Source organism: Triturus cristatus, chromosome 8, assembly GCF_964204655.1.
Source record: "Triturus cristatus chromosome 8, aTriCri1.1, whole genome shotgun sequence".
NCBI lineage: Eukaryota > Metazoa > Chordata > Amphibia > Caudata > Salamandridae > Triturus > Triturus cristatus.
The window spans coordinates 275,588,528-275,603,922 of NC_140591.1; the positions used below are offsets into that span (position 1 = coordinate 275,588,528).

The 15,395-nt window shown below is 50.5% G+C and overlaps 1 protein-coding gene across 3 annotated transcripts in view; it reads right to left on the bottom strand.

Moving 5' to 3' along the window:
• The window catches only part of NPAT (nuclear protein, coactivator of histone transcription), a 352,831-nt gene that overhangs the window by 304,432 nt on the left and 33,004 nt on the right, over positions 1 to 15,395 (bottom strand). For all 3 annotated transcript variants that reach the window (XM_085621511.1, XM_085621512.1, XM_085621513.1), the window contains exon 3: positions 1,680 to 1,740. In XM_085621511.1, coding sequence (XP_085477637.1) covers positions 1,680 to 1,740 — 61 coding nt within the window. The remainder of the gene's footprint in view (positions 1 to 1,679; positions 1,741 to 15,395) is intronic.

Below are 15,395 nucleotides of genomic sequence, written 5' to 3' on the forward strand. Positions count from 1 at the left end.
GCACTTGATCTGGGGCATAAATTGTCAGACGTGGAGTTTTCCTTTTCTAGCTTTCCCAATTCAAAGAGATCATGTAGCTAGCACTATCTCCCTGTGCTAGAGTTTCCTCATCTGTCTTTAACATTTATGTGAATCCCCCATCAAACTTATGAGATGAGGTTAGACTCACGCAGGACAAGAGAGGACCCTCCAGAGGCATCCACCTACAGATCTGGATTATATTAGCTGCGAATAGTCTCAGATGTGCATTGGGACAGAGCACATTTTCAGACCCACATACTACATCTGCATGTCCCCGTGCTAACAAGCTGGGCCTGTTAAATTGGTACACTACAGAATACATTCGACTTCTGGTTGATTCTTCTCTACTTCAGAAATCCAAAATCTCCAGAGATGTATTTTATATTAGTCTAACTGAAACAAACGTGCTGCATGTCCCCATGCTACCAAGTCAGGCATTCTAAAGTAATACACCACAGAAAGTATTCCACTTCTAGCTGAATCTCCTCTACTTCTGAAATACAAAGCCTTTTTAGTTGGATCCTTGATAGTCTAACTGAAACAAATGGGATAGGACAATGCAAAGCAATGAATCAACTTTTCAAGTCCCACAGATACCTCCACCACAGAAAATGCTCACAGGTAGGTTGGTTTAATTGTTCTTTAAAGCGCACCGGACATGAATCAGAGCAAAGCAGTAACAGATGATCTACTTTGGTGCACTGCACGAAAAATATCAGTCTAATTTCACTTGGTCACTCACATTCGTCTTCAGTTGCTAGCTGCCACTCGCAAACCGCCATCACACCTCGCAATAAATTTATCGCACAGCCATCATTGTTCAATGTTCTGAATGTGATGCTGGGGAGACTGCTGTACTCATTACCCATGAGGGAGAAGACCTGGCGACACTTCTGATTGTGAATCCAGAAGATCTATGCTCTAATTTGGACTTCTCCACTATCCCTATCCAAACTGGGAACATTTATAAAGCAGAAAATGCGTTATGTAGTGTAATTGCACATGTAAAATGCATAAAGGACATTAACGTTTTAAAAAGTACTGCAGATTTTATGTTTTATTTCGATGTGCTGACAAATAAACTGAAAATGATACCAATGTCCAGAAAAGTAATCGGAATAATACAATAGTAAAAACAGGAGTTGGAAAAAGAGCATCCCTAGATGCCCAAGTTTTGAAGCCACTCTATTTACACACATAAAAGGGAACAACACATTTAATTAGTCATTTGGATTTTCCTTTGCAGCTCCATTCTCAGGACTTAATTCAGCAATCGGTAATTGTTCAATGTGTTTTATTTCCACTTTCAGTTCAGCCAGTCATTGCTTACAATTATTTTAGCGGTCATTGCATAACTGTTTTGTATAGTGTGATTTAAAAAATATACAAATGCAGCATATTTTTCTTTTTTGGGGAGATTGTGAAGCAAATGAAATGGTAACTGACTTGCACGCATGTTGTACTAACAATGAACCTACACAAGAGGACACGCGCTCCACTTCTTGCACATTGGCACATAAAGAAATGCATGGTAAAAACTATAGTGATGTATGATTTAAAAATCGTCATATAAAAAAACATTTTAATCATCATTAAAAGTTTAAATAATTGACTGACATACAGAGAGAACAGTATGAATGTTTTAAAAGTATGCTTACCTTTTGCTTTCATGGAAACATACTCATTAAGAATTGTTGTCAAGTTTTTTCCAAATAATGACTGAAAAAAGAACAGAAAGTCCTCACATTTAAACAGCTGTAAGTTACAATCGCACCATTAAAACCCACAAAAAAGTAGACGTGTATAATCATGCAAGGCGGAGTCTCAGAACCAGCCATTAAGGAGACAACTAAATAAACAAGCATTGGCAAAGTGAATTTGTCACACCTATGAGACATCTATTGGCTTTGTCAGTGTTTTAGCCATACTGTACAGCAGGGCTGGCTTCAGTGCAGCATGGCAGAAAGTAAAAGAAAGAAAAAAAAAAAAAATCGCTATGATGCAGTCAAAGCTGGCTGTGTTATGGAGCACTTTTTTTTTTAGGTCTCGCCTGACCCAGCGCATGCGCTGGTCTGGCGAGACTTATTGAGAGGGCTGCAAAAAGTGCTACCAGGCCAGCCTAGAGCTACAGTGCATGTGCGCGGGCGCCACGCTTTACCGCGATTACTTTCACTTTCACGGCCGCTTTGCGTAGCCAATAGGTCTCGCTTTTGGAACCTTATACGTATTTAGTTATGCAACTGTTGCATGGCTGAACACTTATAAGGTCCCAAAGGCGAGACCTATTGGCTATGCCAATGCTTGTCTTTACTTTCAGACATGTTGCAACATGGCTAAGAAACATTTGCAAAGCCAATCTCTCTCACATCGGTGTGATCTGTTGGCTTTGCCAATACTTGTTATGTATTGGTACCCCTGTTTACGCATATCCCATTTTGGCAGGCAAGAGTCTTTTTTTAGCATGTATAGGTCTTTATATGTCTTTATGTGCCAGGGCACATCCCTCGAGGTTGAGAGAGTGCATATGCATCGTTGTGTCTAAATCACAATTCAGGATGTGTCGCCACAATATTTTTAAACGGCTAGATTTATGTGTTGACATTTTTTACGCAGTTCTAGTTCGCTGTAGTAGAGACTAGAGTACAGCAAGACACAGATGTCCTGACTCTGGAAGTTAGAGACACTGGCATGTAGTAGCAAGGTGTAGGAAGGTAGGATCTGACTGCATGGCCACTAGGTGTTTTTCTGGATCTTTGACTAGTCTGACTGGGATCCTGCTATCCAGGACCCCAGTCTATCTGCGTTCTCCCTTAAATTGCTATCTGTACTTTAGGTACACTCCGGATTGGATACTGGGGTACCCTTATCAGTCCCTAGTATATGGTACACCATGTACCCAGGGCATAGGTACCCCAGAGGCCTCCCTGGGGCTGCAGCATGTATTATGCCACCCATGAGAGGCCATTCAAAACAACACGACAGGCCTGCTACAGCAGACTGTGTAAGATGGTGCTTGCACCACTTACTAAGATATAGGTTCACTATATCTATCTAAATCACTACACTTAAAAACCTATCAGTCACCCCTATGGCAGGCCTTATCAATCCTGAAGGCAGGGTGCTGAGTTTTACGGGAGAGGGTGCCCCTGCATGAGCAGAGCCCCTCTGCAGCCTTCAGAGACCATTCTTCGGGGTTGTCTGTGATGCAGCCAGATATATATGTTTAAGGGCATTATCACCTCGCGGTAAATGCTAACTTTAAAACGGCTGCTTAGAAACATGTCGCGTTTGGTGTCAAACACCTTGGAATCATACCTCCACACCAGTAACTGGTGTAGGAGGTAGGATTCCAACCTTCCAAAGGGACATATTTGGGTCACCGGTCTATCCGGTACCAGCTTTCTCGACCTGGGCAGCACAAAATGGACGCTGCCAGCCACAGACACGATTCTGCTCTCCTGTTGCTGAGCCAAGCTCGAACAGAGGAAGGCATGACAATAGGCATCCTGTCACAGGGAGGTGTGATCACCTCCCAGACAGGGTTTAGTGTATTGGGGCTGGGTGAGTGCACTCAGAGTGCCAGAAAGTCTGCACTGGGGGCCCATTTGGTGTCCCTGTGCGTAGTCCAGCTCAAACCAGTTCTGGGAACCATTGGCTCCTGCTCTGGCGCGAAACTGGACAAAGGATATGGGTGTAGCCACCCCTCTGTACTGTCCCTCTCCTAGGAGGGTCCACATAATCTTTCCAACCCCTTCCCAAGGGTATAAAGTGGGTTTCCTGGCTACAAGATTTTAGATTTTACCTGGACAAGATTCCGCTAAGAATAAACCAAGTACTTTGACGGTCTGCACGACGCTGGATGACTGAAGAATCCCCCTTGGAGTAAAGGAGTTACTCCCCTGCAGAAGCAGGCACCTGAACGCATCTGACCGGTTTGCTTCGCCCGAGCTCATGAGAAAATTTCAGCAACACAGGAGGTGGGTTCCCGAAGGTCCCAGAGGTAGTTCTGACCTCTCAGCGATTCTGAGACCAGTATCCCTCGTTGGGGCCGTGCAACCCGAAGCCCTGTGCGCACCGCGTACATTTGCAAATGCATATGCTTGTTGACAATTCCCAAGCTTGTGCATTGGACTTCGTGTAGTCCTGACCCCGAGCAGTAAGTGCACCAAAGATATCCGGCCTCTGCTCACCGAGTGTCCTGTGGGCTGGCACTTGGCAAACTAGCTTGAGGTCTCCCCGCGATCCCTGGTCTGTTGGCCTCTGGGTCCTGGCGAGGGTCACCTTGTTTGTTCTGGGGCTTACCTGGTGGCTCCAGATGTGCCATGACTCTCCATTGCTTGGGGAGTCCGCTGGACCTTGCTGGTCCACACCGTAACCTGTTTACTCTAACCGCGTGGGTTGCATTTGCCAAGGCTTGTTGGTGCTCCAGCCGGACATCGACCGCTCAGCAATCGACATTCTTCGTGGGACAGATCCTGGACGTCTCCTGGTCCTCGTGGCTGCAGAGTCAAACAACCCTTCTTCACTCCTGAAGCACTCAACATAGGTGGGCATTCGACTACCGACCTCCTGGTCACCTGAAGTGACCTAGACTCTGTCCCCTCTGCTTTCAGGTTCTTCTCACCTCGAATCCAGGCTTGGATTCCACCGGACACTCTTCGCCTTCTTGGCAGCAGTACTTCTTTGCAACTCTCATTTGAAAACGACGAAGGTTTCCGACACCACTTGACCCCTACGCACCCGGCTCCTCTGGGATAGGTAACACGGGTACCTTGGTACTCACTGGTGCGTTGGCCTTAGAACCTCCTATATTCCAAAGAGTTTGCTCGAAGTCATTGTAGAAGTGTCCTTAAACTTTAACTTTGCAACCGATACTTTCCCATAGAGTTGTATGGAGCACGCAGTTGTGTTTCCTCACTGCACCCGTCCTCCATAGGCTCCCTGTGTCACTCTGGGTGGTTCCTTGGGGTCCTAGCGATTCTACGTGCTCCTGGCACTGTGTCTAGTCAAGTCGTTATTGTTATACAATTTTTAGGTCTCGCTGAGTCAGCGCGCATGCGCTGCTCGGAGAGACTTTAGTAAGGGCTTTAACAAAATGCTACGGCCGGCTACAGCTTGCAGTGCATGTACGCGGGCGCGCGCTTCAGCAGAGGCGCCATATGGCGTGATTACTGCTGCGCGCGCACCTCTCGCTCACATGCACTGCAAACTGTGGCCGGCGGCAGCATTTTTAGCTTGCTAATCGCCGCACCGGTGCTTTCCTTTTAACATTAAAAGTAAAGCGCTGTTGCCGCGATTATAGCAAAAGTAAAGAAATAGAAACAAACATCTATTTCTTTACTTTTGCTATAATCGCGGCACCGGCGCTTTACTTTTAACATTAAAAGTAAAGCGCGGGTGCCAATGCTTGTTTTCTTTCTAATCGCGGCACCGGCGCTTTACTTTTAATGTTAATAGTAATGCACCGGTGCCATGATTAGAAAGAAAACAAGCATTGGCATAGCCAATAGGTCTCGCCTTTGGGACCTTGTAAGTGTTTAGCTATGCAACAGTTGCATAACTAAATACTTATAATGTCCCAAAAGCGAGACCTATTGGCTATGCCAATGCTTGTTTTAGTATATGGTTCGGTATCCCCCTGAAGCCCGCTGTGCAAATTGCAAGTTACGAATGTTCTACTGATACAGTATTGTATGCTTTGTGCCCTAATCTCGTATAGAGACTAGTAGAGAGTGTTATATTAAAAAAATACATCTTTTTATACAACTACTGTGTGGTTCTCCTTTCATTTAGGAGGTGATATTCTGGTAAAACAAGCTGCTTTAAATTCCTTCAAGATTAAGCCTGAAGGCTGCTCTCCACAGCTACCACTAGGATAGCTTTCTAAAGGTTATCTTTGACCTCATACATCATAAGGGTCATGTGGATTGGTACAGGGTGCCCACTTTAATTAGTGGACAGCATATACCAGGTCACCTTCTCACACAAGGCACTAAGGCACTGACAGTGAGGAAGGCAGAGATGAGGAAACGGGCCATAGGACAATGACAGCGAGAAGGGGAGCTTCATCCTTCTAAGCAGAGTCCACTCTTCAGGAAACGCCACAATCCAGCGGAACGGCACACTCCATATAGTCACAGCACTTCGAGGGTGAGTATTGGAAGGAGTACACTTCAAATAACAAGTTCCAATACTTAACCTGCCACTTGCCCACATGACGAGGGAGAACCTAGTACTATCTTGTGCAGTGAAGGCAGAGTTGACGAGCGCTGTCTGTGGTTGATAATATATACTCTGGTAGACTTGGAAAGAGAAGAAGCTGAAGCCTTTTGGAGAGGATGTTATGTAACGGCCAGAGCTGCGACTTTGGAACTGGGTTTGAGGATCGGCGTCAGCTCAACATCCTGTGAATCTGAGAAAATCACTTAATCTCTGTTAGACCTGTCAGCCCTTTGGGTGGTCCCTCCTCATCATTATTTATTTTGTCCCACTTTTGCCTCAAGCCCTGTTTGTATTTTTCCTTTTTGGGAACCACCAGACTTTTTGTTGTGTTGATGCAGATTCAGGGAGCCATTTTATCTACCCCTGAAACTTCTGTCTGAGGGCCTGGAGCACAAAATGGTGGCCACCTGTGACATCACCAGCATCCACTGGAACCTACCAGCACCTTCCAGAACATTCCAGAACCCTGTGACAGTTGGAGGCGGTTTAGAATGTTGGGAAGCTAAGTGAGAGAGTTGGCAGTTGGAGCTGGCAGTTGGCACCTGACTGGTGAAGAGTGAGCAGCACAACAGTGAAGGAGGAAGGAGTGAAGCAGCAGGGGTGGAAACTTGTGCCTGGAGTGGGGTCCATAAACCCACCCTTGATACTAGTCCCTACTGACGGATCCCAGCCTGGAGCCCTGTGTGGGAAGAAGCCAGAAGAACCTTCCTAAGGACCTGGACAGCAGGAACAGGCCTTAGAACCAAGGAACAGTAAGATTCTGACCTGAAAACTGGTTTCCCTGGAGTCCGGCGTCGAGTAGCCTGAGACCTGGAGCCCGAGGTGGAGAAGCGGCGCCGACTGAAGAAGCCGACGTCGTACCCGGAGCCGCCTGAGGTCGTGAGAGGGCGCCGACGGAGGTCGTGAGGAATACCAGAGGTCGAGGAGGAAGTCAACCGAGGTCGAGTGAGCGGCGTCATCGGAGGAGTGAAGTCCGCCCTCCGGAGTCGTCGGAGACCGAGGTGAAGTGTACCGGAGGTCGGGAGTGGAGGTCGCACTCCGGAGTCGCCGGAACCTGAAGGGAATCGTGCCGGAGGTCGGGAGTGGAGATCGCACTCCGGAGTCGCCGGAACCTGAAGGGAATCGTGCCGGAGGTCGGGAGTGGAGGTCGCACTCCGGAGCCGCCGGAAGTCGACATCGAGCCAAGGCCGGCCGACGTCATCGAACCTGAGGTCGACATCGGACCGGAGCCGCCCGACGTCGACACCGAGCCAAGACTGCCCGACGTCATCGAATCGGAGGTCGAGATCGAACCGAGGCCGCCGACATCGAACCGGAACCGCCTACCGGCGTCGTCGAGAACTGACATTGCGCCGAGGCCGCCGACATCGAACCGGAACCGCCTCACGGCGTCGACACGACTCCAGCGGCGTCGGAGCATCAGAAAAAGGGCAGTAAGTGGAGTAGAGGGCGCCTAAGGCCCTGTGGAGACCTGAGAGACTGCTCTAAGGGGCCAGGGGTGAGCTGGGACTAACCTAGAGAGGTTGTGTGGAGAGAGAGAGCCAGGGCACTGGTATCCCCCCTTTATCTACCTCAGTTTAGGCCTCAGCCTTGTCCAAGCCAGGGAGTAGACCCCCCCTCAAGCCTTCCACATTCCTACAAGCTGTGCCTGGGCCAAATCAGCCCTTAGGAATTTAAAAGTGATCTGATTCTATGAGTGTTACTGTATTCTTTTAATTATTTATTGGGGGCACTGTATTTATTGTGTTTAACCTATTTATTGCTTCACTATATTTATTGGTCCACAGGACTGGTTGGTGCACAATATTTATTGGTTACCGTATTTATTGCCTCAGAATATTTAATTGCCTGTATTACCTGCACTTATATTTATGTCTTGTATATTTATGATCACCCCTATTTATTGAATCCTTAAAACCAGTATTTATTTGACCTGCACTATTTAATAAGCCTTGTATATTGTGATTGTCTTATTTATTTTTCCAATCAGCAACTAAGAGAAAAAGATAAAGAAAGATATTTTCATAATTTTTACGGTGTAGAGTCGTTTTTGGAACGGATGCACGCATGGTTATTGTGTGGGTATATTGTATGCTTAGCACGGTGCCTGTTTCCTGACCACTCGAGCCAAGCTACCACAGTGTGTTCGGGAAGTCCACCACCACCCTGCGGAGTGGGAGTGGGGTTTTCCAACATAAATTGGTGATCAGTGGTGGGATAGAGCTGTGCCTACGTATACTCCACAATAACTGTGGGTAGTCCATAGGCCTACACCGGGAGTTTTCTCAAAGCGGCCTTCCTAATTGTGGGTTTTTGTGTTTTTCCAAATTTACTCTGGTGGTGGGAGGAGGTATTATATAAGGTACCCCCCTGCATAGTTACTGCACAAAACCTGTCCTCTGACCTGAGTGGGCAAGATGGAGTTTGTACTAGAAAATCTAGAAACGTACACTGTGGCCCAACTCAGGGAGTTCTGTCAGCGGGAGGGGGTGTATTGTCCCCCAGGAGCAAAGAAGGGTGCACTCCAAACCAGCTTAAGGGCTTGGGGGGAGGCACGAAGGGAAAGCAAGGCTGAGGAAGAGGACAGGGATAGAGAGCCAGACAGTGAGGGAGCTGGTTTGTACCAACCTGAGGTGTCAGCGGGGCCCAGGACACTTTCCAGGGGGGGCAGCCGTGCCTCTAGCGGTGGCTTGTCTGAAGTGGAGCTAACAGACCGGAGGGAGAAAAGACAGCTCACATGGGACTTAGCAAGGCTGGAGAAGGAGAAGGAGGAGCAGAGGATGGCCCATGAATTAAGGCTGAAAGAAATAGATCTTCAGATCCTGAGAATCGGGGCACAACCTGTTCCTAATGGTGGCAGCCAAACACAAGAGTACACCAGGGAACCCAAACCCTACCTGCCAAAGGACATAGTAGCTAGCTACGGGGTGGGCGACGATATCGCCAAGTGGCTAGCGGCCTATGAGGTCTCGTTAAGGGCCCATGGGGTTCCAGAGAAGTACTGGGGAGGGGGATTGTATAAGTACATGCCTCCAGCTGGTAGGGATGCATTATTGGCCCTCGAGGAGGATGAGCAGACCCACTACCCCACCATGAAACTGGCGCTCATCAGAAAGTTTGGACTAACACCTGAAAAGTATAGACAGAAGTTCAGGGGTAGTCACAGACTGGGCACACAGAATTGGGTGGACTTCCTGGACTATGCTAAGAAGGCGCTGGAGGGTTGGATTCAGGGCAGTGAAGTGAGGAACTACGAGGGGTTGTTTGATCTAGTCCTGAAGGAACACCTGCTCGAGAAATGTTTCCCTGAACTGCGTCAACACCTGGTGGATAGCAAGCTGACCAGTCCCCGGAAGCTTGCTGAGGAGGCGGACATTTGGGCTAGTACCCGGGTGTCCACAAGGGGGACTGGAGGGGATACTCAAAAGGCCGGACAGGGCGCCCCCCAGAAGAAAGAGGGAGGGGAAAAGAAAAAGGAGTTCTCCAAAGGCCCCCAAAATAATTTCCAAGGTAAGGGAACAGGATTCACCCCTAGGGCCAACCCACCCAGAAACCCTAATCCTGGCCAGAGTCAGCAGCCAAGGGTTGTCCATTGCTATGAGTGCGGTGGCGTTGGACACTATAAAGGAGATCCGAAGTGCTTGAAACGACCACCCCCTCCCACTGGAGGAAAGACCCCCGGAGTAGCTAGTGCAGTGCTCGGGGAGGAGATGCCCTTAACTAAGGGAAGGGAGTGGGCGGGTGTCACTTTAGTGTCCCTGGGAGAACGGGAGATGGTTCCTAAGATCCAGGTGCCCGCAAATACCGCAAAGTATGGGCAGTGGGTCACCATCAATGGCCAAAGAGGGGAGGCTCTGAGGGACACAGGAGCCAGTATGACTATGGTACGTAGCCAACTGGTGTCTCCAGAGCAGGTGATTCCCGATGTACTCCACCCAGCCGCGATGGCTGACGGCAGAACGGGCCACTATCCAGTGGCCGAGGTTCCCTTTGAATGGGGGGGGGGTTGCAGGTTCACTTCGAGTTGCCGTAAGCCCTGCCGTGCCAGTCGATTGTCTACTGGGAAATGACATTGGGCACAACGCTTGGAAGGAGGTGGAATACCGGACTCACACCGAGATGCTGGGTACACCTGACTGGGCCTGTGTTAGCACAAGGTCCGCGACTGCCCGGAGAGGGAGTTCGTTTCGGCTGGAGCCTGGAACAACGGCCCAGCCAGCTGCCAGTCAAGGGAAGAACCGAGGACAGGAGGAGCCTGCCTCGGCGTCTACACCCCGTAGGACGGATAGGCCACCGGAGGTGGTGGACCAGGAGTCTGCGGAGGGGGACGTTACCAAACTGGAGGACCTACCCATCCCGGCCGAGTGGCACGTGGAGGGAGGCCCGTCCAGGGAGGAATTCTGCCAGGGCCAGAGGGAGTGCCCTACCCTTGAGGGGCTAAGGCGTCAGGCCCAAGCCCAGGCAGCAGGGAACGTTGAAGGGAACTACAGTGTTTACTGGGAGGATGGCCTCCTCTACAGTGAACCCAAGGCAACCCTACATGGATCGTCACAAGCCTTGGTAGTCCCTCAACGTTACCGAGCCTTCCTACTGGAGTTGGCTCATGAGATACCATTGGCAGGACACCTGGGGCAAGACAAGACCTTCGCCCGTCTTGTCCCACACTTTTATTGGCCTTAGATGAAAGTGTCGTCCGATACATACTGCCGGACATGTGTGTCTTGCCAAGCCAGTGGGAAAACAGGGGTGAAGCTGAAAGCTCCCCTGGAACCACTTCCTGTCGTTAGCACCCCCTTTGAAAGGGTGGGCATCGACATTGTGGGTCCGTTAGATCCGCCAACGTCAGCTGGTCACAGGTTCATCCTGGTCCTGGTGGATCATGCCACACGGTACCCAGAGGCAATACCTCTGAGGACCATAACAGCACCTGTTGTGGCTAGGGCCCTGATGGGAATCTTTACCCGAGTGGGTTTTCCCAAGGAAGTTGTGTCCGACAGGGGGACCAACTTCATGTCAGCGTACATGCGGGCGATGTGGAAGGAGTGTGGAGTGACCTACCGGTTCACAACTCCTTACCACCCCCAGACCAATGGTCTGGTGGAGAGGTTTAACAAAACCTTGAAAGGCATGATCAGAAGTCTGCCTGAAAGCCTGCGGAGGAAATGGGACGTCCTCCTACCCTGTCTACTCTTTTCTTACAGGGAAGTGCCACAGAAGGGAGTGGGCTTCAGCCCCTTCGAGCTTCTGTATGGGCACCCTGTACGTGGACCTCTCAACCTGGTGAGAGACGGATGGGAAAGAACTCCCAGAAAGCTTCCCCAGGATGGGGTGAGCTACATGCTGGCCTTCCGGAGCCAAATGGCTAAGTTGTGGAAGCAAGCTTCTGACAACTTGGAAGCCAGCCAAGCAGTAATGAAGGCGTGGTATGACCACAACGCTCACCCGGTGGAGTTGGAGCCTGGCCAGAAGGTGTGGGTGATCGAACCAGGAGAGCTTAGCGCCCTCCAGGATCGCTGGTCAGGACCCTTTGAGGTATTGGAGAAGAAGGGTAAGGCTACCTACTTGGTGGACCTGAAGACCCCTCGTCAGCCCCTACGGGTGCTGCACGCCAACCGCCTCAAACCCCACCACGAGAGGCCCGAAGTCATCTTGATGATGGTGACTGACGGAGGAGAGGATGTGGAAAGCGAGCCTCTCCCTGATCTGTTTGCGTCTCAAGAGAAGGATGGGTCGGTGGAGGGAGTGATTCTCTCCCCATCTCTAACTCCTGAACAGCAGGAGGACTGTCGCCAGGTCCTGGGGCAGTACTCCTCGTTGTTCTCCCTTGTCCCGGGTAGGACTCACCTGTGCGTCCATGACGTGGACACAGGAGACAGCCCACCTGTGAAGTCCAAGATCTACCGGATGTCAGACAGGGTGAAGGCCAGCATTCACAGTGAAGTCACAAAGATGCTGGAGCTAGGAGTGATCGAACCTTCTAGCAGCCCCTGGTCCAGTCCGGTGGTGTTAGTACCAAAAGCTGCACCACCGGGTGCCCAACCAGAACTGAGGTTCTGTGTGGACTATCGGGGACTGAATTCAGTGACCAAAACTGATGCTCATCCGATCCCTAGGGCGGATGAATTGATTGACCGGCTGGGAGCTGCCCAATATCTAAGTACCTTTGACCTTACTTCTGGGTACTGGCAGATCTCTTTGACTGATGGAGCAAGGGAAAGGTCAGCCTTCTCCACGCCCAATGGCCACTACCAGTTCTGTGTGATGCCCTTTGGGCTCAAGAACGCACCTGCCACGTTTCAGCGCCTGGTAAACCAGATCCTCACCGGAATGGAGAGTTTCTCTGCTGCTTATCTGGATGACATAGCCGTCTTCAGTAACAGCTGGGAGGATCACTTGCATCACTTGCAAGCTGTTCTCCAGGCCCTGAGACAAGCTGGATTGACGATCAAGGCCAGCAAGTGCCAGATCGGGTAGGGGTCGGTAGTGTACCTTGGACACTTGGTGGGTAGGGGAGCGGTGCAACCCCTCCAGGCGAAGATCGAGGCCATCATGGCCTGGGAACCCCCCAAGACACAGACTGAGGTCCGAGCATTTTTGGGCCTCACGGGATACTACCGCCGCTTCGTGAAGGGGTACGGTACCATCGTAGCCCCCCTCACGGAGCTCACGTCCAAGAAACAACCTCGACGGGTAGTCTGGACGGAGGCTTGTCAGCAAGCCTTTGAGAGATTGAAGAAAGCCATGTGCGAGGCCCCGGTCTTAAGGGCCCCAGACTTTTCCAAGAAGTTCATTGTCCAGACGGATGCATCAGAACATGGCATTGGGGCAGTGTTATCGCAACTCAACGAAGAGGGTCTGGATCAACCCGTGGTCTTCCTATCCCGGAGACTACTTCCCAGGGAACAGAAGTGGAGTGCAATAGAGCGTGAAGCCTTTGCAGTGGTATGGGCTCTGAAGAAGTTGCGGCCATACTTGTTTGGCTCGCACTTCCTGGTTCAGACCGACCACCGACCCCTTCGTTGGCTGATGCAAATGAAGGGGGAGAATCCCAAGTTGTTGAGGTGGTCTATTTCCCTACAGGGAATGGACTTTCAGGTGGAACATCGGCCTGGAGTGGACCACGCCAATGCAGACGGTCTCTCAAGGTATTTCCGCCTTAGTGATGAGAACTCCCAAGGGGTTGGGTAGCTCTCCCCACTTTCAGCTGGGGGGGACGCGTGTTAGACCTGTCAGCCCTTTGGGTGGTCCCTCCTCATCATTATTTATTTTGTCCCACTTTTGCCTCAAGCCCTGTTTGTATTTTTCCTTTTTGGGAACCACCAGACTTTTTGTTGTGTTGATGCAGATTCAGGGAGCCATTTTATCTACCCCTGAAACTTCTGTCTGAGGGCCTGGAGCACAAAATGGTGGCCACCTGTGACATCACCAGCATCCACTGGAACCTACCAGCACCTTCCAGAACATTCCAGAACCCTGTGACAGTTGGAGGCGGTTTAGAATGTTGGGAAGCTAAGTGAGAGAGTTGGCAGTTGGAGCTGGCAGTTGGCACCTGACTGGTGAAGAGTGAGCAGCACAACAGTGAAGGAGGAAGGAGTGAAGCAGCAGGGGTGGAAACTTGTGCCTGGAGTGGGGTCCATAAACCCACCCTTGATACTAGTCCCTACTGACGGATCCCAGCCTGGAGCCCTGTGTGGGAAGAAGCCAGAAGAACCTTCCTAAGGACCTGGACAGCAGGAACAGGCCTTAGAACCAAGGAACAGTAAGATTCTGACCTGAAAACTGGTTTCCCTGGAGTCCGGCGTCGAGTAGCCTGAGACCTGGAGCCCGAGGTGGAGAAGCGGCGCCGACTGAAGAAGCCGACGTCGTACCCGGAGCCGCCTGAGGTCGTGAGAGGGCGCCGACGGAGGTCGTGAGGAATACCAGAGGTCGAGGAGGAAGTCAACCGAGGTCGAGTGAGCGGCGTCATCGGAGGAGTGAAGTCCGCCCTCCGGAGTCGTCGGAGACCGAGGTGAAGTGTACCGGAGGTCGGGAGTGGAGGTCGCACTCCGGAGTCGCCGGAACCTGAAGGGAATCGTGCCGGAGGTCGGGAGTGGAGATCGCACTCCGGAGTCGCCGGAACCTGAAGGGAATCGTGCCGGAGGTCGGGAGTGGAGGTCGCACTCCGGAGCCGCCGGAAGTCGACATCGAGCCAAGGCCGGCCGACGTCATCGAACCTGAGGTCGACATCGGACCGGAGCCGCCCGACGTCGACACCGAGCCAAGACTGCCCGACGTCATCGAATCGGAGGTCGAGATCGAACCGAGGCCGCCGACATCGAACCGGAACCGCCTACCGGCGTCGTCGAGAACTGACATTGCGCCGAGGCCGCCGACATCGAACCGGAACCGCCTCACGGCGTCGACACGACTCCAGCGGCGTCGGAGCATCAGAAAAAGGGCAGTAAGTGGAGTAGAGGGCGCCTAAGGCCCTGTGGAGACCTGAGAGACTGCTCTAAGGGGCCAGGGGTGAGCTGGGACTAACCTAGAGAGGTTGTGTGGAGAGAGAGAGCCAGGGCACTGGTATCCCCCCTTTATCTACCTCAGTTTAGGCCTCAGCCTTGTCCAAACCAGGGAGTAGACCCCCCCTCAAGCCTTCCACATTCCTACAAGCTGTGCCTGGGCCAAATCAGCCCTTAGGAATTTAAAAGTGATCTGATTCTATGAGTGTTACTGTATTCTTTTAATTATTTATTGGGGGCACTGTATTTATTGTGTTTAACCTATTTATTGCTTCACTATATTTATTGGTCCACAGGACTGGTTGGTGCACAATATTTATTGGTTACCGTATTTATTGCCTCAGAATATTTAATTGCCTGTATTACCTGCACTTATATTTATGTCTTGTATATTTATGATCACCCCTATTTATTGAATCCTTAAAACCAGTATTTATTTGACCTGCACTATTTAATAAGCCTTGTATATTGTGATTGTCTTATTTATTTTTCCAATCAGCAACTAAGAGAAAAAGATAAAGAAAGATATTTTCATAATTTTTACGGTGTAGAGTCGTTTTTGGAACGGATGCACGCATGGTTATTGTGTGGGTATATTGTATGCTTAGCACGGTGCCTGTTTCCTGACCACTCGAGCCAAGCTACCACAGTGTG